General features: G+C 41.6%; 1 protein-coding gene across 1 annotated transcript in view; it reads right to left on the reverse strand.

The window, feature by feature from the left end:
* Window positions 1-868: 868 nt before the first annotated feature.
* The window catches only part of RNF19A (ring finger protein 19A, RBR E3 ubiquitin protein ligase), a 55,829-nt gene continuing 33,243 nt past the window's right edge, over window positions 869-23,454 (reverse strand). The window contains exons 3-11 of the mRNA XM_084307000.1: window positions 19,032-19,795; window positions 15,128-15,336; window positions 13,020-13,164; window positions 12,222-12,384; window positions 8,346-8,460; window positions 5,832-5,993; window positions 4,689-4,902; window positions 3,534-3,677; window positions 869-3,148 (exon numbers count right to left, since the gene is read on the reverse strand). Of these exons, the coding sequence (XP_084163126.1) occupies window positions 2,458-3,148; window positions 3,534-3,677; window positions 4,689-4,902; window positions 5,832-5,993; window positions 8,346-8,460; window positions 12,222-12,384; window positions 13,020-13,164; window positions 15,128-15,336; window positions 19,032-19,627 (2,439 nt within the window). The 5' untranslated portion in view covers window positions 19,628-19,795 and the 3' untranslated portion in view covers window positions 869-2,457. The remainder of the gene's footprint in view (window positions 3,149-3,533; window positions 3,678-4,688; window positions 4,903-5,831; window positions 5,994-8,345; window positions 8,461-12,221; window positions 12,385-13,019; window positions 13,165-15,127; window positions 15,337-19,031; window positions 19,796-23,454) is intronic.

The following is a 23,454-nucleotide window of genomic DNA, read 5'->3' on the forward strand; positions in this document are numbered from 1 at the left end:
GCTCTAAAGAACGCTATCCTCCACATAAAAAGCACCTGATGCCATGGCAAAAACTGCCTTTATGCCTTGCTTCCATCCTAGGGCACGCTAGGTTTCACTCAGCCCAGTTTTTATTCTCTCCTGGAGTATCTGCTATTGGAGACAGTATAAAAAACTCGATGCTTTTTAATGATTTAGAGTTGACCCAGCCTAGTTATCTCCTTATTCAGTCTGTTATCAACAGAGCTTACGCATGGCTTAGGGATCCGTGCGTCACAGCACCCCAATCAGTTTTATTTATTTATTTATTTATTACTTCCTGAGCCTGTCGAAGTGCAGGTGAGAAAACAAACCTAATGAACACTTGAGCTCAGCCAAGGAAGAAATAGCATTTTTTAACCATAAATACCGGGCAATCTGCAGTGTTTCAGAACAAACATCTTACAGGCTGCGTGGATTGATGAGCGCCCCTTTAGATAGAGGAGAAATCAGGGCTCAGTCTAGCCCAGCAATCCCACCACAGCCTGTCCACTTGTACCAGATGGTGCATTTTTAAACAGAATGACTTGCTTGCCAGAGCCACATCCTCTCTGAAAACCACTTACTGCCCGGACTGCCCTGCAGGCAGCTCAGACTGACCTTCAGTATGATGAAAAGGAGTAAGGCTGAAGTCTTGCACAAAAACGCAGCCATCTTCAGATCTTGTATCTCCAGGTATCAGAGCACAAACTCCAAAGCACGCCAAACAAAACAAAAACTGAAGGGAAAAGATGACAGCAGTCAGCACCTCACAGAAAAAAGCACCCTCTGGGAACAGGGAGATTTCTACAAGGCTCTCAGCACGCTAAACCAAGGACCACCAGAAGTCAGTATTTAGACATTTATTTCAGATATGCAGTTTACACGCATATTATTGAGCAAAACTGAATTGCAAATATACAAATACTGTAACAAGCATTATCAAATAACATAACTGGCACTAGTGTTATAAGCATATTCATGAAACTGGTGAGGGTAAGTCATGGAAGAGGACTGCAGCTCATGGCATTTTCTTTTTATCCAACCAAACTTCCAGTAGCACCATAATGGCAATACATGAAACACAAGACAGAACATCGTTAACTGTTATTCTGATATTCACAATTTCTTTTCCCATTTTTAGTGATTTACATAGCAAAAAAAAACAAAAAACAAAAAAAAACAAAAACAAAAAAAAAAAACATCAACAGTGCAGGCGCTTTGGCCAACTTCAGCTTGTGTTCAGCTGTACATCTTCCGTATGCAAAAGAAAGAAACAAACAAAAAAGCCAGCATATTTGGAACCCATCTTTGCACGTGGGCAGTCATTGCACTGCACTCTGATTCGGGGACTGCAGGAACGCACGCCTTGCAAGGAGATGTCACGTGAACGTCATTCACGAAAGCCTGAGTGAGTCTTTGGTAGGCTAATGCTTTATCATTATTATACATTTATCTACCACAGTCATTTTATTCACTAGGATTTTCTTTTGTGATTGAAGGTGGCCAAAGAGGACATTCTGGAAAACATTACAGTAAAATCCTCAAGCGACCAGGCACTTCAAACCCAGTCTTTTCCGAAGGCACCGAGAATTGATGGGGCACCATTTTTCCCCCCTCATGAAAGGTGACTGCATCTGCTTTTCTACAATGCTTATAAATCAATGGATTGTTACTCTACAGGTTTTACACGATATATAGTAGCCTTATCTGCCGCATGGTTGGTTGCATGAATAAACAAGTGACCCCACTGCTCTTCACAGGTGATGTCTCCATTCTGCCACGCATTAAGTACCAATTTCTTCTGTTTCAAAACCATATAAAATGCCGTAACCTTGCTCAAAGTGTACACGCAAACGCTTCTGACACAGGCTACATCCACCTGAAGACACGCGAGTCGTTCTACATGCATTCTAAATAGTGTGTCCAGTTATGAAACAAAATGATGCTCATGAATATTCACTGCTGAAAGGTGTTTGGACAGGTCTCTGCAAAACTTTTGCTTCCCTTAGAGTTCACACTAGAATGGTTTTAAGTCACTAATGCTCAGCTAACACCCATTTATCCCAAACCCCGTATTTTTCAAGTGAACAGTGCAGGACATAGTATTCATTTTAGCATTTAACATTAACGATTACCCAATTTTTTAATTTTTTTTTTTTTTTTACCTAAGTACACCAAGCGTATGCTTTCAAGCAAAGTCGTGGCAAAAATAAAAAAAACATGGATGTATTTGTACTGCTGTAATGCACTTGTTAAAGCCTTCGTGCCCCTTCACACAGGTCTAGGATCCATATGAAGTACTCTTCTTTATTAGACAGGTATATATAAAATACAGTTGTATCAAAACCTTGCTTCTGCTGGTCACCTGAAACTTAACGCAAGTCACCGCATTGTAATTCAACCAGCTTTCAGGCAGGGTTCGTTAGTGGTAAATACGTTTTTGCAGCACTTTTTGGCTTAAATTTCAGTCTGAATAGCAGTGCTCAACTCCGCAGCATGTTGCGAATGGTTGTTGTTGGTTTCTTTCAGCGTTTCCCCAGCACCTGGATCTCCATCCGTGGCAGAAGCGTTGTTCACGCCTTCCTCGGCGATGTAACTCAGCTGGGGAACGTCAGTGCTCGGGGCTGCGGGGACGGGCGCAGGGATCCCACTCGCCTGGGGGGAGTTTTCCAAGCGGTCGTTTTCCACCTCTGGGAGGATGCTGACCGTGGTAAAGCGCGTGTGATAGTCGCTGGAACCGTGGCTACAGGAAGTTTTCATACTCTCCATATCTGAGCAACTGAACTCAGAAAAGTGACTCGAGTGGGAATCTGCTACGGATGGAATACTATCGCTAAGAGAGGGAGAGTCAAATTCACTGGAGTTTGTGCTTTGTTGTTCCAACAGCTGGGCATCCATGTCCTCCCTTGTCTCGTTTATCTTCATGCTGCTCTTCTTTCGCAGCTTACCTTTACATTTTTTTCCTGCTGTTGTTTCTTTGGACCACTTGGTGGCACTCGATTTACTCTCTGGCACGCAGGCCGAGGAACAGCCAGCGTTACTACGACCCGCAGCACTGCCGTCGTCAACGCTGCTGCTTCCACTGTTGTGTCTGAATTTGGCTGGCTTTGATTCAATATCCACTTGTACTTCCATACTGTTGCCTTCCCTAGAACAAGAAAACCTGTCAGTATATCTGGGCATCTAAGACGAGCCAGCCAACGCAGCCAAACAAACTCCTGCTGCTTTCCAAAATACAGAGAGCAGAAGAAAGTTACAGCGATGGGACTGATTTTAGGAAAAGGTTCAAACAAACAGCCCAAACAGAAGCACACAGTCTGAAAGATCAAATGCTTTCCTGAGCTGCACTAATTGTGTGTTCCTCTTTGGAAATAACCTTGGCAAATACAAGCGATCATACATAATTCAATTTCTAACAACAAAAAAAAAAAGATGTAGTTTCAAAGTTTTAAGTAGATCAGATGAGGCATGCTTAGAATATGCTTTAATAAGCAATGTTTATCAATCTTCTGTTCTCAGCGTATTTCTCTTACCTGTCCAAAGGGATATAGGAGTTCAGAATGGATCCTGCCATCGCTTTGGTACTGGCATTATCACTAACTGTTCCCAAGCTCACTGTGCCAGATTCTCCACTCAGACTGTATCGTTCTTTCTGCACATCTGCTTGTACTTCCAGTCTTGGAGAGAAAGAAAGAATTATGTATACTGCTACTACAGTTAAAGCACCCTAGTTGAAAATTACTGTCACCTTGTAAAATTTCTCCCCCGTTCAGTAGTAAGCACAGTTTATTAGTTAAAACCCCAAAATAGATGAAATTCCCACCAGAGCAGAACATTGCATTGTAAAAACAGTTTCTGGATGCTTTCCTCCCTGAGGTTTACAATAACAACTTTCAGACTAATCTACAATTCTTTTGCAGATAACGTAAGGTCCTCTTAAAAAAAAATGGAGAAAACAATCAGAAACAATCAGAAGGGTATGCAAGTTCAAGACAGTTCCGTGTTTTCACAGCTGCAAATTATTACTGATGAAGTAATTGTCAGAGAACTGTGTTTTCCACTCTGCTTTATATTGCATTTTATTTATTGCAACAATTTCCTTTTTCGACGTAGCCTGCACTTCTGAGTTACTTAAACCAGGTGCTAAATACTACTCATTTTCTTAAGGAGCTAATTCCATCCTGATCCCTAAAAAGGAGTATCCTTTCCAGACACTCCCTGTCTCTGCAGCATACAGGACAGTCAAAACATACAGTAAGACCCCAATTAACAGAAGGCACCGAGCACCTAGGTGACAAAAAGCAGTCACCTGGGCAAGGCTGAGGTGCTCTGAAGGGACAATTTGGTATTTGCAGATTACTGAACAAGCCAGAAGTCCTGACTTTGCCATGAGATGCACTGAGACAACACAACCGTGGCCTCTAATAGGAGAGCTAAGTGTGAGGTGCCTCCTGGGCAGGGGCTGCCCTCCTGGGAAGCAGGAAAAAAATGCAGACTCTTTGAAGACGGTGATCTAGCAGGATCTTTTGGATACCAATAAGCTTGTCATAGACAAATTCTATCTCAGAAACAGTGCCTTTTAGCAGGAACCACATAAATTGAAAAAAAATATCAAGAAACCCGCTAATACAACATTCTCTGCTTACATTAAGAGCTGGATCCGATGTGTCAGGAAGGATGTCCCTTACCTGTTAAAGCAGTTAACCATTGCACTTCCTGAGAGGCTCCCTGTTATACTGGCTCCAGCCAGGGCCATGGTGCTAGCAGTTTCGCTGAGGTTGTCTCGGATGGCTCCTATTCTGTCCATGTGGCTACCGCTTGCACTCAAGCTGCCCGTCAGTCCCCCGACGCTCCCTTCACCTATACTGGGGTTGTGGCGCGCCTCTGCTACTGAAGTGGTGTCTAGACAGAAAGGAGGAAGGCTCGTTAGTCATGGAAGCACAACTTACTAGCTTCTAGAGCATGACCATGGAAACTGCCCCTGGAGTTATGCTGAGAACAAGGATTTATAAACTAAAGTAACTTGGATAAAGAAAACTGGACCTTTCTTGGGGTTGCTATCGTGGTTATGCCTGGTATGACATAGTAAAGACACTGAAAAATTAACCATAGGGTATGAAATACGGAGTCAAGCAACACAGGGAGATGCAATGTCAAAGGGTATTGCTACACAATTAAAAAAAAGCACCAGAACAGCAGCTACAAGCATTTAGTTCTCTAATTATGGACAAAAAGATGAAACTCAGCAAGCTTGCACAAAGCAGTATTCTGAAAAAGCAGGTTTGATTTTTGTCTTAATGCTTTTACCTACAAAATGGACATTACATGAGCCTGGCTTTGGTTCAAATGGTCAAGCAAAGCTTTAATGCATCGCTACTTTGAATTTGGATTCTGACAACTGACTTTAAAAAAAGAAAATATATTTCCCCTTGTTTTTTAAAAAAAGATCATTTAATCATTTTTAACATAAGATTAAGCTGTGGATGTGCTGTCCTCCATTTCTATACTTCTGAGATCTTGCTGACTATTAAAAAGGAAGTAAAATAGAAGTGGGATGCTCAGTTACCTTTCAGTCATACTAATGGAAGTGCAAGACTGGGTTCCAGAAAATTAAAATTTCCTACTGTTACCTTACACTTAGTGCTGTGTCAGAAGCAGGACAAAAACACAAGACCGTGATTGCCTTGCTCTGTGTCCAAATGGGCAGGTGCTGCATTACAGCGCAGCAGAACATGAATGCAGAGCAGCTACCCTCTGCATTCCGGGTATCTGAGGCTATCGAATACAAGTCACAAAGCCCCAATTTACAGAAAATGAAACCTTTTTCTTACCTACAGCTGCATTTGTCCCACCAACGTTTATATCATTTTCATCGTCAAATTCTATCCTGACGCCTTTCCCGTTGCCTGCCGAAACGCCACAGCCTCCACTTCGGCAGAGGGAAATGGGAACGACTCCGTACACGTACGCCAGCATAATAGGAACACCAATACCTGCAGAGGAAAATACCATCCTTTATTAAACACAGCTTTTAATTCGCATTCTTTCATACCACTGATCTCGTAGTCCACGATTACTTAAGTAATTCACACCTGAAAGAAACCAGGAGGGGGCAAAATTAAGAGGCGTTGATAAATCACTAGGCTGAAATGACAGCAAAGTACTTTCAGCAGCCAGAAGAGTCCTCTCTCAGTATCAGTAGGTAGAGAAGCATAACTAATACTTCCAGTAGGTCTGGAACATCTTTTATAAACAAAATTAAAATATGTTTAAAGTTCATGCAAGTTCTATTGGATTTTGCATTCACTGGAGTCAGACAGGGCTTTGCTATTGATTTAATAGGGCTTAACGTCATTATTAGCATAGGATCTTTTATAATTTTCTGAATCACACTAATTCCATTTAAGAATTAGACAAACTTTCCTTCTGGAGGCCATGTGATAGCGGCAGTGGGGCAAGAGTAAAATAAAAAGAGCAGGTTTGAGACCACCCTGATGAAAATAAACACGTACAAGTCTATGGGGCCTGATGCCGTGCATCCCAGGGTCCTGAGGGAACTGGCTGATGGAGTTGCCAGGCCTCTCTCCATCGTATTTGAAAAGTCCTGGCAGTCAGGTGAAGTCCCTGGTGGGGGTTTACCTGGACTAGCTAGGTAAGTGTGCCCATGTGAGCCTCATGAGGTTCAACAAGTCGAAGTGCAAGGTGCTGCACCTGGGTTGGGGCAACCCCAGACATGAGGACAGGCTGGGAGAAGAACCAAATCACTGAGAGCAGCCCTCTGGAGAAGGACCTGGGGGGTTCTGGTGGATGAAAGGCTCAAAAAGAGCCAGCAGCGTGTGCTTGCAGCACAGAAGGCCAACTGCATCCTGGGCTGCATCAGCAGAGGAGTGGCCAGCAGGTGGAGGGAGGTGATTGTCCCCCTCTGCTCTGCCCTTGTGAGGCCCCACCTGGAGCCCTGCATCCAGGTGTGGAGCCCCCAGCACAAGAAGGATGTGGGGCTGTTAGAGCAGGTCCAGAGGAAGGCCACAAAGATGATGAAGGAGCCGGAGCACCTCTCCTATAAAGAAAGGCTGACAGAGCTGGGGATGTTCAGCCTGGAGAAGAAAAGGCTCCAGGGAGATCTCAGTGCAGCTTTTCAGTACTTACGAGGACTTATTTAAAAAAAAAAAAAATAACAAAAAAAAAAAAAGGAAAACAACTTTTTGTGTGGACAGATAATGACAGGACAAGGGGGAACGGTTTTAAACTAAAAGAGGGAATTCTTCACTCAGAGGGTGGAGAGGCACTGGCACACGTTTCCCAGAGAAGCTGTGGATGCCCCATCCTTGGAGGTGTTCAAGACCAGCTTGGGTGAGGCCCTGAGCAACCTGATCTAGTGGGTGGCATCCCTGCCCATGGCAGGGCAGTGGAACTAGATGATCTTTAAGGTCCCTTCCAACCTGAGCCATTCCATGATTCTACGATCCTAAAAAGCTCCACAAAATAAAACCAACTTCTTTCCCTAAAAAGCCAAGCTTTATCTCTACTGAAGAGTACGGAATAAGCTTGAAATCGTGAGGCAAAGCAGACCTATAAAAACATCTGAGACAGGGAGCCCCACTGCCTGTTTAGCAGGAATCTGATGCCACAGCGACATGAAAATTCAATGCAACGTTGAAAGTCACCACAGACACTACGTTGGCTAGCATATCTGCATTTGCATGGTGGCTCCCCATTATGAACAAATGATTTAAAACCCCAGCTTCATGGCCAATTTACACCATCACTTGCTAAAAGTCAGCCTTTCTTCCCAAGGCCACTCATTTCTCTAAGCATTGTTTCTAGCACAAGGGTGAACACTGCGTACACAAGGGCACGATGAAGCAGACCGGGGTCTCAAAACCAGGGTTTGTGTACAGTGATCTTGGAGCTACGTGGTGAGAAGATGAATATGCCATAATATAGAGCCAGGTCTTCCTCAAATGCCATCCTCCACATCCGTATGAAAAGAACATGGTAAAATTCAAATCGATTCTCATTGCACAGCAAGAGGTTTATCAACCACTGTGATGCTAAACGTAACAGGCTACTTTTCTTCTGTGTTGAGAAAAGCTTGATATGAAATTATTCAAATATGAACAGACTCCACAACAGGGTTTTTTTTGGTCAATCATTTAAGAAAAAGCTTTAAATATGTCAGTTTTATGAATACGTATGTATAACCTCAGACACTTCATGGATTTTCTACCTTGGTTTCTTCACCTGCAAAAGAAAGCTATCATGCTTATCTGGGCTTTACTCACAAGTGTTTATACAACTCTGGTTGCAAGGTGCTACCAATATACAAAGCAGTAATATTTGCTTACCTACAGTTACTGCAGCTACAACTGGAGAAACAATGACAGATAGGGTTACACCACCTGCTATGGCCAAATTTCGCTTGTGCTTGGAAATGTCTTTGCCTTCGTATCGATTGTGAATCTTGAGAGAAGAAAAGAAGGGGTTTTTAGAGTATTATAATAATAATACATTGTTGCAACAATAGGAGAACTGGCATGTTTTGGAACCTGTATCCCCCTCTCTTCCATACAGACCATGTTCTATGTTGTGATTTATTTCTTAGCCTATCTCAAAGAACAAGAAAATTCATACTTGTCTTAATTTTACGCAGCTGTCTTAAAAGTCCTCCAATGCAGCAACTAAACATTTACTTTCAGCCTCAAGCTAAGAGAGCTAAAACACTGAACAGCTTTTTTTGTTTATTTGTTGAATCATGACTCTACCTTACGTGGTTGGGAAAAGTCAACAATTTTCTGGATCAAAGAACTGCCGCCCCTGAGCCAACTGACCCTTCTTACTCCCTGTCACCTTTCCCTTGAACAACACAGAGTGAAATTTTCACAGATCAGATCTGTGGGAACACAACTTGAAAGAACATCACAAAAATCTTGTAGTAAGGCAGCCTTCACCAAACATAACCTGGAGGGAAGAGCAGCAAGGACTCCATTGCTCTGGCACCTTCTCATGATGAGCTGTTGAGGTAGGGAATATTTTAGCAGAGCTGAGTCTTAGCAGTGCTATTATTTACTGTAGGATCTGCTAACCAAAGCCCTTCCTGATGGTTCAAGTCTTCCCTTTTGAAGTGTGACCATCTCAAATTTACTTGCAGCAAATGTATCTGCAACCACACATATCTGAAAGGCCTTCAAAGATCACTTTTACAGAGATTTCCTACTTTTTTTATTTTATTCAGCCCTCTAGAAACATGGCTTTTTAGCCATGTGTACTTCATTTGTCAGCATTCTTGGTTAAGAGGTAATTAATTACAGAAGAACAACAGGTCACTATCTTAATGGCTGTCCTGAGGGCTACGTTAATCCTCAGTACATCTAAGGAAGAACACAGAAGAAGAATAAGAGGATAATCACAGTATTTTTGTACTGATATGCTACTGCAAGAAGAACAACAACGTAAGTTGAACTGGAAGTTTCATTACATGTGCTCTTCGTAATTTCCATTTGAGGTTTGGTAGGGTAGTTCTCATTCTAGAATAAAGTAAGAATTTGTTCAGGGAAGGCAGGCAAGGAAAAAGAGAAGACACTGCATTTCTATACAATGAGAAAGCGTGTGCTTGCTCTGAGAGAACAGCACGGAATGAATGAGGGGGGCACTCAAGTGTGGAACAAACCTGGAAAGCCTGCAGGTACAGATTAAAAGGAAAAATTGAACATGAAGACTCCCACAGTATGAGTGTGTAGGAATTAGAAGATCAGGTTTTATGGGTCTCTGTGAGAAGTTCAGCAGGATCAGCTCAGGCACTGAATTTTATTGGTATGGGCAACTTTAACTACCCAAAACAAAAGAAATATGAAAAAAACACCAATGGGTTCTGGATTCCTTAAACACAAAGCAACAAAAAGGAACGGAAGGGATGGTTACAGAGGGGAAACTGATTAAAAACACGAAGACAGAGCGTTAATAATGACAATAACAGAATTCTGAATTCTCAGGAAAGAAGGAATACCTAAATAAGAACACCGGGCCAAAGAATGGATTTCTATCACAGCAGAAAACTGGTACATTACCAGATATTTATCTATGAAAACGAGTGAGAATAACGAGTGCTTCCTTAAGGAAACTATAGAAATACAAGCACCAACTCTCCCAGTGCAGAAGAAAATGTTGCAAAGGAACAAAGTAGCCTCCTTTACTGAAGGAACAGCAGCATTAAAAAAAAAAGGAAAGTAGGTCAGATTACTTTCAACAAGTACAAAGGAACAGCATGAGGGTGTCAAGACAAAGTCAGAAAGGTTAAAACTGAGGAAATAAAAGAGCAAGGGCCAAAGCTGACAAGAAATTATTCTCAAAGTACACTGCTAGTAAGAGGAAGACCAAAATAGATCCCTTTGCTATTTAACAAAAACGAAGAGCTAGCAGACTAAATTGGAGGCCTTTTTTCCCTTCAGATGTCACCGAAGATTACCTGTGAGACAGGTGATTGGTGACAAGGAGTAAGATCTGTAGGAAAACAGCACATCAGAGCATACTTGCATGAGCTGATCTGAAAAACATCTTATCAGGCCCAATTTCAAAGCCACTTATAATAGTTTTAGAAATTTATTATTCAGAAATGTTTGAGGAAAAGAAAAGGAAAACAAAATGTTAAACTGTAGCGATAAACTTTTAAAAGGTGCAAAACAAGTACCCAGGGGGTTAAAGACCAATGAAAAGACCAATGGTTTTCAGTTTCCTGAAAACCAGCAACTTATAGACACCAAAGCAAGAGCAGAAAATAAAGAGCAGAAAATAAAGAGGCCATGTTGATATGACTAGTAGAAAACAAATCAGTTTTGTTTTCCTCAGCAAGAGGATGACTGGCCTTGAGGACAGGGCGAAGCAGATGCCACACACAGACTTGCAAATTTTAAAGTTTTCTTTCATGATGCTTTTTATAATGGGCCAGACTGAAAAAAAAAAAAAAACAGCCTGGAGAAAAGAACTATTAACTTCATGTAAAGATGACAGAAAAATGTCATATTTGTCATTAGGCTGTGGGGTTTTTGTTTTTAACTCCCCGAATTGAAACTCTTTCTCATGTTCTTCCTAACAAGAGATGTGCTCTGAATCCAAGAGTATTTTCATCATTTTCATTAACTTGAAGGATGGAAGGAGGGAAGCATTCCTATTGTCCTCTTTCAGGACTATACCAACCTATCAGGGTTACAAGACCGCCAGAACTCAGACTGGTCTTGAGAAATTGAAAAAATGCCCTGGAACAGTTGGATGCAACACAATGGGAATAGGTGCATGCCCCTTGGGAGGAGAACAATTGCTTGAAGTACCAGTACTGTGAAAAAGGGCACAGGTTTTAGAATACAGGAACTCAGAATAGCACCTTGCTGAGAAAGTCAACAGGTATTTGTATGAAGAGGGTCACCCTTTTGTTTAACTGAGCAGAAATAAAGCCCAGCTTCACTGCTGTACTCCGAGTGGACAACACCAAAGTAGGTGTGATGGCTAAGGTAAGGTACTGAACTACTTTTTTTGCCTCCAATCTGTACCAGCAAGTGCTCTAGTTGCACAGCACGAGCTGCAGAAGGCAAAGGAAGGGACTGGCAGAATGAAGAACTGCCCACTGTAGGTGATCAGGGTCAAGACCATCTAAGAAATTTGAAGGAATGTAAGTCCACGGGACCCGATGAGACGCATCTGCAGGTCCTAAGGGAACTGGCAGATGTAGTTGCTAAGCCACTACCCATCGTGTTTGAGAAGTCATGGCAGTCTGGTGAAGTTCCCACTGACTGGAAGAAGGAAACCTAACCCCCATTTTTAAAAAGGGAAAAAGGAAAACCTGGGGAACTCCAGGCCAGTCTCACTTCTGTGCCTGGCCAGATCATGGAGCAGATCCTCCCGGAAACTCTGCTAAGGCACATGGAAGACAAGATAAGTGACTGCTGACAGACTTTTTTCTACTTTTGCCCTCCTTCTCTCTAAATATTGTTCAGTTCTAGTGAACACAATAGAAACCAGAGACTAAATACGGCAATTTTGAAAAGCATACAAGAACTCCCATGGCAAAACACAAAAATCCTTTTTCAGCATCTTTTTCTACCTGTTTTTAAGACTAACTACATCCCTAAAAACACCTTCTCCTGTGCAACTGACATCAACCTTTTCTTAAATAATTTGTCCTTTCCCAAAAAAAGGCTGGTGAAGACAACCAGCTGAACATAGCATTTTACCTTCCGTCCCACATACACGGGAATTCCGATAATCATAGCAGGAATAGCAATGCCAGCTATTAATGCAATTCCTACAGGAGCTCCAACAAGTGTCCCGAGTTGCCACAGTATTTTCTTCTTACGGCTCCATGGTTTCTTTCCCCAAAATGTGCAACCTGAGGGGCTAAGAGAAAAGTAGGAAAACTGTAAAGAAATTGCAAGTAAACTGACATAACTACACAGTCCTAAACTTTACAAAAGTTTAAGTTACAAAATTATTAAGTTTAAGTTTATTATTTTATTATAAAATTATTTTATTATAGAATTATTAAGTTTAAGTTCCAAAATTATTGTTCTTAGGTTAAACTTACAGACACCAAATTATTAGTTATTTCTTCAGATTTCTAGCAGTGGCTTTAGAGAACATTTTGAAATGTAGAGAAGCACACTGTGTATTACCACGTGCTGATCTGTGGTTCACAGGTAACACAATATAATCAGAGTTCTTGTGTTACTTTATGTAAACACGGTTCAGCAGTATTAAGATGTCAGTAAAAACAGTGGTTATGTCTATCTAAAACACTTCATTTGTTGTACAAAGTACACATTGCATGCATGAAAAATATTTTATACTAAAACAACAATGTACTAATTTAAGTACTTGCATTGAAAACCAACTTAATTCTCAGACATAGATGCTTCAACTTTGATTCTCTACTCCAACAGGAAGAAAGTCAGACTTATAACACTCAGGAATCTACTTCTACGTACTTTAAAAAATAAGTTACCAACCATACAGATCTTTTTTCGTGGATGTACCTTAAATAGTGTAAATCTGAGATCTCTTTCATACACAGCCAGCAGAACTCACAGCCACAGACAGCACAAGTCATATGATTGCAGCTTCCATCATTCATTTTTATTATATAAGCAGCACAGCGTGGGCATGGCTTTATGTCATCAGCTGTTTAAAAACGAATATTAAGATTGCATCAGTTCTTTAAGCACACAGATTTAATCAAAATATAGACAGGTGTTTGGGAAAGTTGACTGAACCATCATCTGAAAAATGGAAAAAGTTTATTGTAAGTTTTCTTTACGAATTGTGATTTAGCAATTACTTCTCTGATAGCTTTTTGTAAACCCATGGACGAAGGGATACTGATCAAAACAAGGTGTATTAGATCACATTCAAATAACTGAATATTTAATCCACACATTGTTCAAGGATTTTCTAAGCTTAATGCAATTTATATTGGAGTCAGACATTAAACTTGTATGTTAATACAGGACTTACAGCACACTCTCTCTAAATATTATTTATTTATTTTAACATTTCATGCTGTTATGAATATTTTCCTTGAATACTGTCTCCCCTTCTACATTTCTTTGGCATCACCACTCTTCTTGATTTCTCTTCACCGAAGAGAAATACTTATTGCCTAGGAAAAAAAAAAAAACTGTTGTAGAAATAAGAAAATTCCAGAGGCTCTCCTTGTTCCTAAGACAAATATTTAAAAATTGTAGCCAAGCAGCTAGCTCGATCACTAGCAAACAAGGGGGCATTGCGCAACAGTGAAATACTTGTGTGCTGACACCACCACAGTTGTGATCTTCGTTCCTTTACATCACTGGTTAGCATGAGCACTCTGAGCTGAGCTATTTATACGCAGCAGCTGAAGTTAACTTGCAGCACCTCGTGCAGAAGTTCCGGTCTCCTACCTTTGTGCTACTGGTGGGGATGAAAGGAAAAGAGGGATGGAGCTTATACTGGTGTAAGGAACATCCAAAGAGGTGAGGAACTGGCAGAAATCAACTCTACTAACTCCAGTGCAGCTGGAAGGATGCACTAGCTATTCCCAGATGGGAAGAGACACAACTAAACTGAGAGTGGATGTGGTACAGCTACTGGTGTTCAAACTAGCAGGGACTGAAAAGGGAAAGGAAAGGAGATGGCATACTAATTTATTTCAAGTTTAGTGTTCAAATGAATTTTAAAATAGAGCAAGATGCCAATTTAAGGCAAAACGGTGCGCCGTGTTTAAAACAAGCCAGCACAAACAACAAATTAAAGACTCCCAAGGCTAAGGCTGGATCGGAGAATGACAGCTCTAACGACTTTCAAGTTGCAAGAGGCTCCTTCCCCAAAATATGTACTTGGTTGGTCAGCCAGACAAAAGCTGCCAAATAGATCAGAGTGTGTTGAAACGTGAGGCCAAATCTCATCCACAGCAAACTGGACTCTCACTCTGCAACATACTGCTCTAAAGAGCTTATCTCTCCCTCACCCCCCTTTTTTTCCCTCTAAGTTATGAAGAAGTCAAAATTTTCAGAAGCTGGAATTGCTTTGTTTCTGATAGCCAAGAAAAACGAGCGTTTTATTGAAAAACAGAAAGTAGGTAACTCCCTGTGAACAGGGAGTAGCTTTCTCACAAGGAAAAAAAACAAACAAACATAGATGTCAAACAGCAGAGCTGGCCTCAGCCTAACAGTCTCTTCTGGAAGCAGAAAAATAGCATTGTGGGGTTTTATTTTAACAGCATTTATTAGTAGTAGCCTTGTGGAATTTCACCTACAGCATAGAAAATGCATGTTGCCAGAGTGCAAGGGATGGAGCTCATGGAGTCAGCCTGTCAGAGGCAGAGAATGCTTTGCACCAAGCTCCTTAGAGCTCCCATTTTTCAGCTACAAAGAATTTAAAATGCTGACGTGCCTCTAAGGTCAAAGTCTGGTGCTCTGGTCACAGAGCCCTTCAATTATTAACATCAAAAATTTGAATCCAAACCTAAAATGGTCTGTTTTATGTTTCTTAAACACAAAGGAGTTAGTAGCTACCAAGCTACCATTCAGCTCTTTCCTTTTCCACGTTTATTGTGCAAACGTAGCAGGAAGGTGTTTTACAGGCCCAGTATCCTGACCATAAATACCTGCCGCTCCAGATTCCTGGCTGTAGCTGATAGACGAGGAACGAATTGTTCTCAGGCGCAGACTTTGAGCTCTCTCCTGGCGAGCGGCATCGCAGGTCTGGTTCGGGTGCCAAATCTGCTTACAGTGATAGCAGAACTCAGTCCCGCAGCCTTCTCGTCCACATGTAAGTTTGGGACAGCTGGCGCATCCAAACGCGATCACGGCGTATCTTGAATTATCAAGGGGGGCACAAGAGAAAATTTTGTTAATAAAATAAAGTTTTAGTTATAGACTAAAGCTAAAAAGAGCTACCAGAGCAGGTGAAGCAGCTACGAAGGCAGCAGGGATCAGGAGGTGACATTGTGTGGCCAGCACAAATTCTTTACCACCTTCATCCTCCATGTTAAAATATCAAAACAGAGAAATTATAACGTAAGGATTCGGCTTGCTAAATTAACTTCAGTTCCTACCCACTGCTTTATTTTCAATTATTTTATGCAATAGCTTTATTTTAAATAGAAAACATTACTATGCCCACTGCTACGAACACTTAAAGCATGAATGAAGTTTTATTCATACGAACAGCCTCCCTGTACAGACTTCAGCAGATCTGTAAGTACAGCAGGGCTGAAGTTTGGGGCTGTTCAAATGAAAGTAGCTTTATTTTAAGGGTATATTGTTAATTTTCAACATATGTCACCCCATTTATAGTAGCTGCATGAAATTCGTGTAAAATATTCAGTAATGATACTAAAAAATATTTCCACACAGATGTTTAGCTGAAACTTAGCTATTTTCATGTTAGAGTTGACGGATCTGAAGCTCCGTAAAGCTAATGTGGTATCATTTTGTTAATGTTTTAAACCAGCACATTGGAGGTTGCTCCTCTTTAAGAGTTGTGCAAAACGAGCAGGAGTTTTCAACCTTTCAGTTCCAGATGACGTAGCTACACCCAATTACACCTGCTTGCCTGTTTTCAAACAATTTCCTTCCCGAGCAAAAACTCGTTTCGGCAACTGCTGGAATCTTTGATACGGTTGCCAAGTTAATCAGCTCAATTTGCCTCACTTAGAGCGACCGAAGAGCTAATTACCCTGCATGTACACAAAGTGGCTCCGGTCCAAACGCTTCCTCAGCACGAAGGGGCACATCCACGATTCCTTCGTGTTGTATCAAAGCAGCTCAGGCTCAGGCTGCCGAGTGAAGTCCCAATTTGTTTGCTGCCTCCCACAGCTAACAGGGGATGGGCGCGGCCCTGAAATCACTCCCTGGGGGGGACTGATGTATTGGCAGACCTCTGGAAGTAAGCTTTTAGACCAAGGCAAGTGTTTGGTCAAACTGTACAGGATTACACATGTAGTCTCATCGCTCTGCATTGATTTTAGGCTGTGTGAATGCTCAAAGTTCTTGTTAGGCTGAGAGAAGGGACAAATAACTGAACTCAGGGTAACAGCGAGTTAAAAAAAAAAAGGACAACTCATTGCAGAAATGATGTATGGTGGGAGCAGAACAGGAACAAAAAATGCGCACTCTTTTCCCCGATCTACGTTTTGCTTGACAGAGATAAAAATCTGAGAACTGCAGCTCTCTTCTAATAATGTCAGCAATAAAATCCCAGCGCAAAAACCCCTAAATAATTCAGGCAGAATAGAGGACGGACCACTTTCGGAATACCGATTCATCAAGGCTTATAAAAACGACATTTGACAACTCAAAATGTTGAAACCAAATCCTTGTAAAATTTGTCTAGAAGAAAGCCCAAGTGGTTTCTTCATCCCCAACTATTTGCCAGTGTCCCCTAGCAAGCTATTGCAGATAGGCTGCAGCTGGTCCAGAGATTTTTACCTAATCTAGCCTAATTTACCTTATTTTACCCTACTCTAGCTTCCCTCCTTTCCCTCCCCACAGCCAGTATCGTGCCAGATGTTTCATCAGTGCACTGTCATATGGCATCCAATCGGTTTGTTCTCTTACCTCCATGGGCAGTAAATGATCCCTACTGAAATGCTCAACTTTAGCAAAGGATGCTACCTCATCCCCTGCACCTCTCCTGCTTTGGGATTAATCACAAATTTAGTAAACGCAAGCCACCCAGCTTCTTCAGGAGAATTTCTATGCATCCTAAACTCAGGTGAGCTACGACCTGCCAGTAATACACACCAAAAACTGATCAGAAAAGAGAGAAGCCCTCAATTTTCACTGGATATCGTGGAAGCCGAGTACAGCTGCCAAAGCCATTAGCAAAGTGTGGCTCCTGTTGCACCCCATCACTGGCAAAGCAGCCGTCTGCTGAAGTCTGTGCCTGCTGAATGTGGCACGGGGTCTCCAAACAACCTTTGCTAGCATAAACTACTCTCTTCTGCTCAAGTACTGTGTGCTTTTTCCACAGAACTTAGTGGATTAAAATGGATCTATGCACTAAAACCTGAATCCCACGTCAAGCATTTCCCTGCCGTGACGGTTTCCAACGGTACAGATAGGGATGAGAGAACTGAGGTGCACCAAAAAAAAAAAAAAAAAAAGGTAAAAATTGTCCATTAAACAAACCTGTGCCTTTCTTTTCCAGCACTTAGACTGAATCACTGCAACATGGTTTAACAGAAAACGTGGCCACGTTCTCAGATACTCCTACACACCTTGAGTAACATCAGTTTGTTCAAGAACACCAAAACTCAGGGAATCCCACGCAAAGCGACCAAAGGCTTATCCAACAATGCTTTCCATGGATTGCTTTCACTAGTAGTGAAGCTCTGATTTCATCCACGTGATTTTGTTACAAACTCATGCAACCAATCCTTCTCCCAAGTCGTTCTTTCTCCTCTGCTCGAATTACACCACAGCAGTGCCATCCTTTTCGGACCAGAGGACCCAAGAAGCTGTCATCTTACCAGTCCCTTCTTTTGATCCACATTAGCAAATTATATTTCATTTAAAGTATGAAAGAAAAACTGTATTTCGTCTAAAATGTTTCTTAATACACTGTTTAAATTTGGAAAACCTCTTAAATATTAAATATTCTGATAGTAATGTTCAGGTTGCTTAATCTACCTAATTGCCTGTTCTATTTAACTTGTACTCCTCAAACATTCCTCCTTTTTCTCTCTCCTTACCGTACCCAAAAATAGAGATATTCTCCAAGAGTTTTTACCGTGCGCTGCACATCTGGATTGCAGTCATGGCTACAACCTTTAGGCATTGTAGTAATGCAAAATAAAACCCCTAAAAAAGCAGCTTGCTGAAAAAAATGGCATTATGAGCCACCAACGGGAGAAAAGCGTGATGAGCCGCGCTGTAGTATTCAGCCTACTCATGTCAGAATGATTTCAGAGCTGTTTAAATATTAAAGCAACGTTAAAACACTACGTTCTTCAGATAATAAGCAGGAACAAACTGATCATTATCTTACATCAGAACTCTGTTGACAGGCAACAAGTGGTGTGTCAACCAGCCAGAAGATAGCTGAAACTGGAGAGGGCTTTTTATAAGAAGAAAATCTTCAATCATATTTCATTGTTAAAAAAAAAAAAAAAAAGAGAGAAGTCCATGAAAAGTCCAAATAAATGGACTAAGCTAAAAGTACAGTAAACTAATTTTCATTTTATTTCTTGCTTTAACAGTGCAACATTTGAAGCTTTTCCCTGCAGTAGATACTTAGCAACCACCTAGCAATAAATTTCATTAATTTACTGACATTCTCTCTGTGCAGAGTAAGAAAATCCTACTTGAAGAAAAATGAGGTGGAAAGGTTTTTGTGTTTGCTTTTAATGAGAATTCTCTTTGCTACCCACTCGTACAACACAGAACAAAATACTGAAGCATTCAAAATACTGAAGTAAAGTGATTAACTTCTCAAAACACGCAGTGCTAGGCACGTTATCTGTTTATGCTGTCACTCCTTTTGCAGATATGGAAAAGAAAACCTACCCGCAATCTGGAGCTGGGCACCACCTACAATCGGGATCCGCAACAAGCCATCGCCTAAGCATGAACTCCTCGTATTTTTCCATCAGGATGTCGTCATTTAATATCAAACGGATATCGTGAGGGTTAAATCGTTCTGAGCACTCTGGGCAGCTAATATTAACTCTACTCTCAGAGATTTCTATCCGGAGATACTGCCGCAAGCAATCCACACAGGATCTATGGTGACAAGTCATGATCTCTGGGAACCTGTCCTTGGAGTGCCGCAGAAGGCACAAGGGGCATTCCATGAAGTCTCCGCTTGGTTTGCTGCTAGAGGTTGTTCCGTTATCGGAAGAGGTACACGTGGAGAAAATAGAGTTCTTGTCCGTACACATTTCTGAATGAATGCTTTCGATGCTCGCAATTCCATCGACGCCCCCATTTAAATCCCTAGACTTGCGTTTTGTGTCTTTTTTCCTCCGAAAAAGAGAGCCCAAGGAGATTCTTCTTTTCTTTGGTGCCTTTTTAACCGACGGCAAACTCACAGAAGAAGCAGAAGACTGGAGGTCCCGATCAGAGCCCATTTGCCGATGTAAACTCATGTCTAGATCACTCATCAAAAATGGGTTAAATTTCACGTAGAACCCTACTCATTTTTAAGGATTAAAATAAGAGAGCCAGAGGACACATGCTTAAGTCATATTATTATGTAATCCAGTTTGAGAGTCTTCACGCAGAAAATTCACACGTATCTTTGCCTGCAGCCAATTCTTCACAGGAATTCCCTGCATTAGGAGAAAAGAAGAAAAAATAGATTAGAATCACATCCATCACTTCGGGTTCTGAAACACCACAGCGCTCTAATGACCTGTTATTCCTATTACTACCATCTTCTTCTCATCCTTTTAACCCAATATTTCTTTGTCTGCTTTTTTCTATCCATTACATCCTTCTCATCTTAACAAGTCCGAAACTGCCCCGGGGGCAAGGAACGTCTTCGTTGTGCTTAAGTGGCGCTGAGAACGACGACCTCTCCCCCTGCTCCCTACGGATGTGTGCACAGGAACCACCGTAACCCAAGGTGACAAGTAAATGTATAACCAGCTCTTACACACAACACCCTCACAAGCTGAGAGCATTGGAAACTTTTGTTTCCTCTACGGTTTCCACACGTGATCAGATCATGGCCCAAACCTATAGGGTTAGTTAAAAGGAACTAAGGAGTTCTCTGTGTGTTTTGAATTCATTTAGACAACCAGCAGAAATCAAGTCACTGTGGCTAAACAACTCAGAGTATTCTCATATCCTAAGGGTTTGTAAAGCAGTAAACAGATGCATATTTTTATACGTAAAGCACCTGAATATTTCAGAAAGCAGAGCTGGAGAGCGAGTGACAGGCAACGCTGCTTTGCCATTCCATCTCCGTACTGCAATCCAAGCAAAGACTAGAGTGAAGATGATGACATTTGAATTTTTCATGACATTTGAAGAAGTAAAGAGCAAAAACATCAACCAAAAAACAGATTCCCATCGCATACTAAGGCTGAATTATTCTCTTTAAGGCAGAGGGGTTCTCTGTTGCTTCAATGAGTGGCTCAAAGGAGAAAGGAAGGTGTTCTCCCATTCTCCTCTGACAGAGACCGCTACAAGCAGCACACCATCTCCAACCAAAAGCACCAGGTTGCCCCAAACACGCAAATATTCCCATTTTTTACCAGCTTAATTGTACAAGAGGAATTCGTAGTCGACTACTTCTGTAACAGATGGAGAAGACATTTCTCACAAGACATCAGTGAAAACACCACCACAACCACCACCATCTCCTGGTTTTGTTTAAAAGACGTCTTATGTTTCATGTCAATAGGTTTTTGGTTTGTTTTTTTTTTTTAAGGAAAAAATAAAAAGACACTATATTCTGTTTTTTCCAAGTGTTGAATTATTACTTTTTTTTTTCTTTTAAATGATGGAAAATCTTACCTCTGTGGAACACCATGCGAAAAGTCTTATTCCCAGGGTTTGTCTAAAATAAAAGCCAATTTCAGGAACATATTCTTCCCTGCTGAGGGAACACTCTCAGCCTCAAACCTAGCCAAGCAGAATCCCAGAGTGGCTGAGGCTGGCAGAGAAATCTGGAGGCCAGATTTTCACCCGGTGCCACCTGTGCCCAGGCAGGGACACCCAGAGCAGGGTGCCCAGCACCACGTCCAGGCGGCTGCTGAAGGGCTCCAAGGAGGAGACCCCACAGCCTCTCTGGGAGACTCCCTCCCAGAGGGAACATCTTGGATGCTTCACCTGCTTCTGTTCCCCCACAACACAATGCAGTGGTTTTACTGCCACTGTTTCTCTTTCAGTGAGGTAAAACATTCCCTTATCTTAAAAATAAATAAATAAATAAATAAATTGCTCAATGATGCCAGAAGTGAATGTTCTTCTGTCTAGGATCTCGACATTGAATCATAAATATTGCTTGCAGTTGGTAGATAGTGTCTGAAATATACTACAGAAACAAATCCTATAGCCTCCAGCTGATTATAAATTCAGTTTGTAGGTCTAGAAGTGCAAGAATAACCTTAAAAGCATAATCAGAACTACATACTTCGTACTATTTGCATATTCACACAGATACTACCAGACTAGTGGAAAGCACCAGTCTTCTTCAGCCAGGAGAATCCACGAAGGAAGAGAAGTCAAAACATTTATTTCAAGCGTAAAGGTGTTTTTTTGTTTTAAATAAAACTAAATACGTGTAAAAAAAAGAGGAAGTAAACACAGAAACGCAGCCAGATCTATGACTATAAGCCTCCTCCTCCCTCTCTCTGGAGAGGAAAGAATGTGTATTACAACATTTCTGCCAGCTCCAGCAGATGCATGAAATCAAGAAATGGAAGCTGTGGTGATGATGAATCAGGCTTTTTTTTTTTTTTTTTTTTTGTTAATAAACAAAGATTCTCCCATGCTCTTCTCCAGAAGCAGACGGCTAGGTCCTATAGCTCTCTGTGTAACACAGTCTAAGAAGCAGCCTCTCAGAAAGAGCAGGCTGTCTTGAAATAACTGGCAGCTTCGCGAAGTCCTGACTGAATTTCCATCGTTTTCTTTAAAAGAGCAATCATCAATTACCCTCCCTAGATTTAAGTGCACGACGCTGGTTTTAAAAGCCATTCCCTTCCTTATATAGCAATTCTGGATTGCCGTTTCACTGACGTTCAAAGATGACTTTGCTGAGAAGCCTTGGCGGATGATTTATGACAGACAGAAAGGAAGACAAACCTTAAAATGCTAATTCCGAGCAGAGCCGTAGGGAACCACAAAAGCCTGACGAGCGCCGTGTGGAGCCCTGGCCGATTCTCCTCCCGTTGCCCAACCCAACGCAGCATCTGCATGCTCGTGCTGCCAGGAGAAGGGAAGGAGATTTCCTTCTGTGCAGGGGGAGAACACAATGCCTGCATTATCCCTGTAACAATGAGCCCACACGAAGGAGACACGCTGCGCGAGAAGTGAAGTGGTGAAATCAAAGGGCTTGAAAGGAGCTGCGGTACACGGTGATGAGCATCAATGGTCTGAGTTTGAGCTGCCTTTATCCCACGCTCTGCACCACTCCTCCAGCCCAGCACAACCTCTGTCAACATACAGAAGCGACTAATGCAGGCAGCAGGGAAGGGATTAAAAAAAAAAAGCCACACACGCAGCATCATTCCTAAAAATATAAGTTCACCGCTGTCCTCAACATTTCCTCAAAAGCACTTACAGACTACAGAAAAAAAAAACTTGGTTTTGGCTTCCTGCCATGCCTAAAACCCTACCACAAATCAGGATTCCTGCAGTTCCTCGCATTCTCCTCATGCCACAGACTACCACAAGACACAAGTCACCACAGCACAAAACACCTTATAATTTGAACTTTTCCAAAAGCACAAATGACATTTATAGACGTAGCTCCCAAAGCCCAGCACGTAATTGCTGTAAACCCTGTTCCTTCGGTAATGTCTCCTAAACAGTTTGATGGAAAAATCTAACATCACTTACATCCAGTTCATTCCCTTTTGTAATTCTTTTTTATCACACTCCCTTAAGTAAATGCTATTGCCGACCACATAAAGCAGTGGCAGGGAAAGTAAATAACGCTTTGGAAATCTTGGAAAGGGAGAAGTTTTCAACCTCGCGATAACAGGAAAATATCTTCTGGTATGGCTTTTTATAACATAACATTACGATCTCACCAATTTCAAAATTTTTTAAGAAATGCTCTAGGACAGCCAAGTACAACCCTACTGGTTTTGCAAGAAAGCAGCAATGAAGTACTACTCCCATAAGCTGATTTCTACAGAAAACAAATGTGCTCGTGTTCCTAACTGTCCTTCAAACACAGAGGCACAAACGTAGCACATTGCCTGCTCTTGCACCACACATGCACTCACAGGAGCAATAAATACAAGATTCTCAGCTA

This window comes from Netta rufina, assembly GCF_964035555.1.
Source record: "Netta rufina genome assembly, chromosome: 2".
In the NCBI taxonomy this organism is placed as follows: Eukaryota; Metazoa; Chordata; class Aves; order Anseriformes; family Anatidae; genus Netta; species Netta rufina.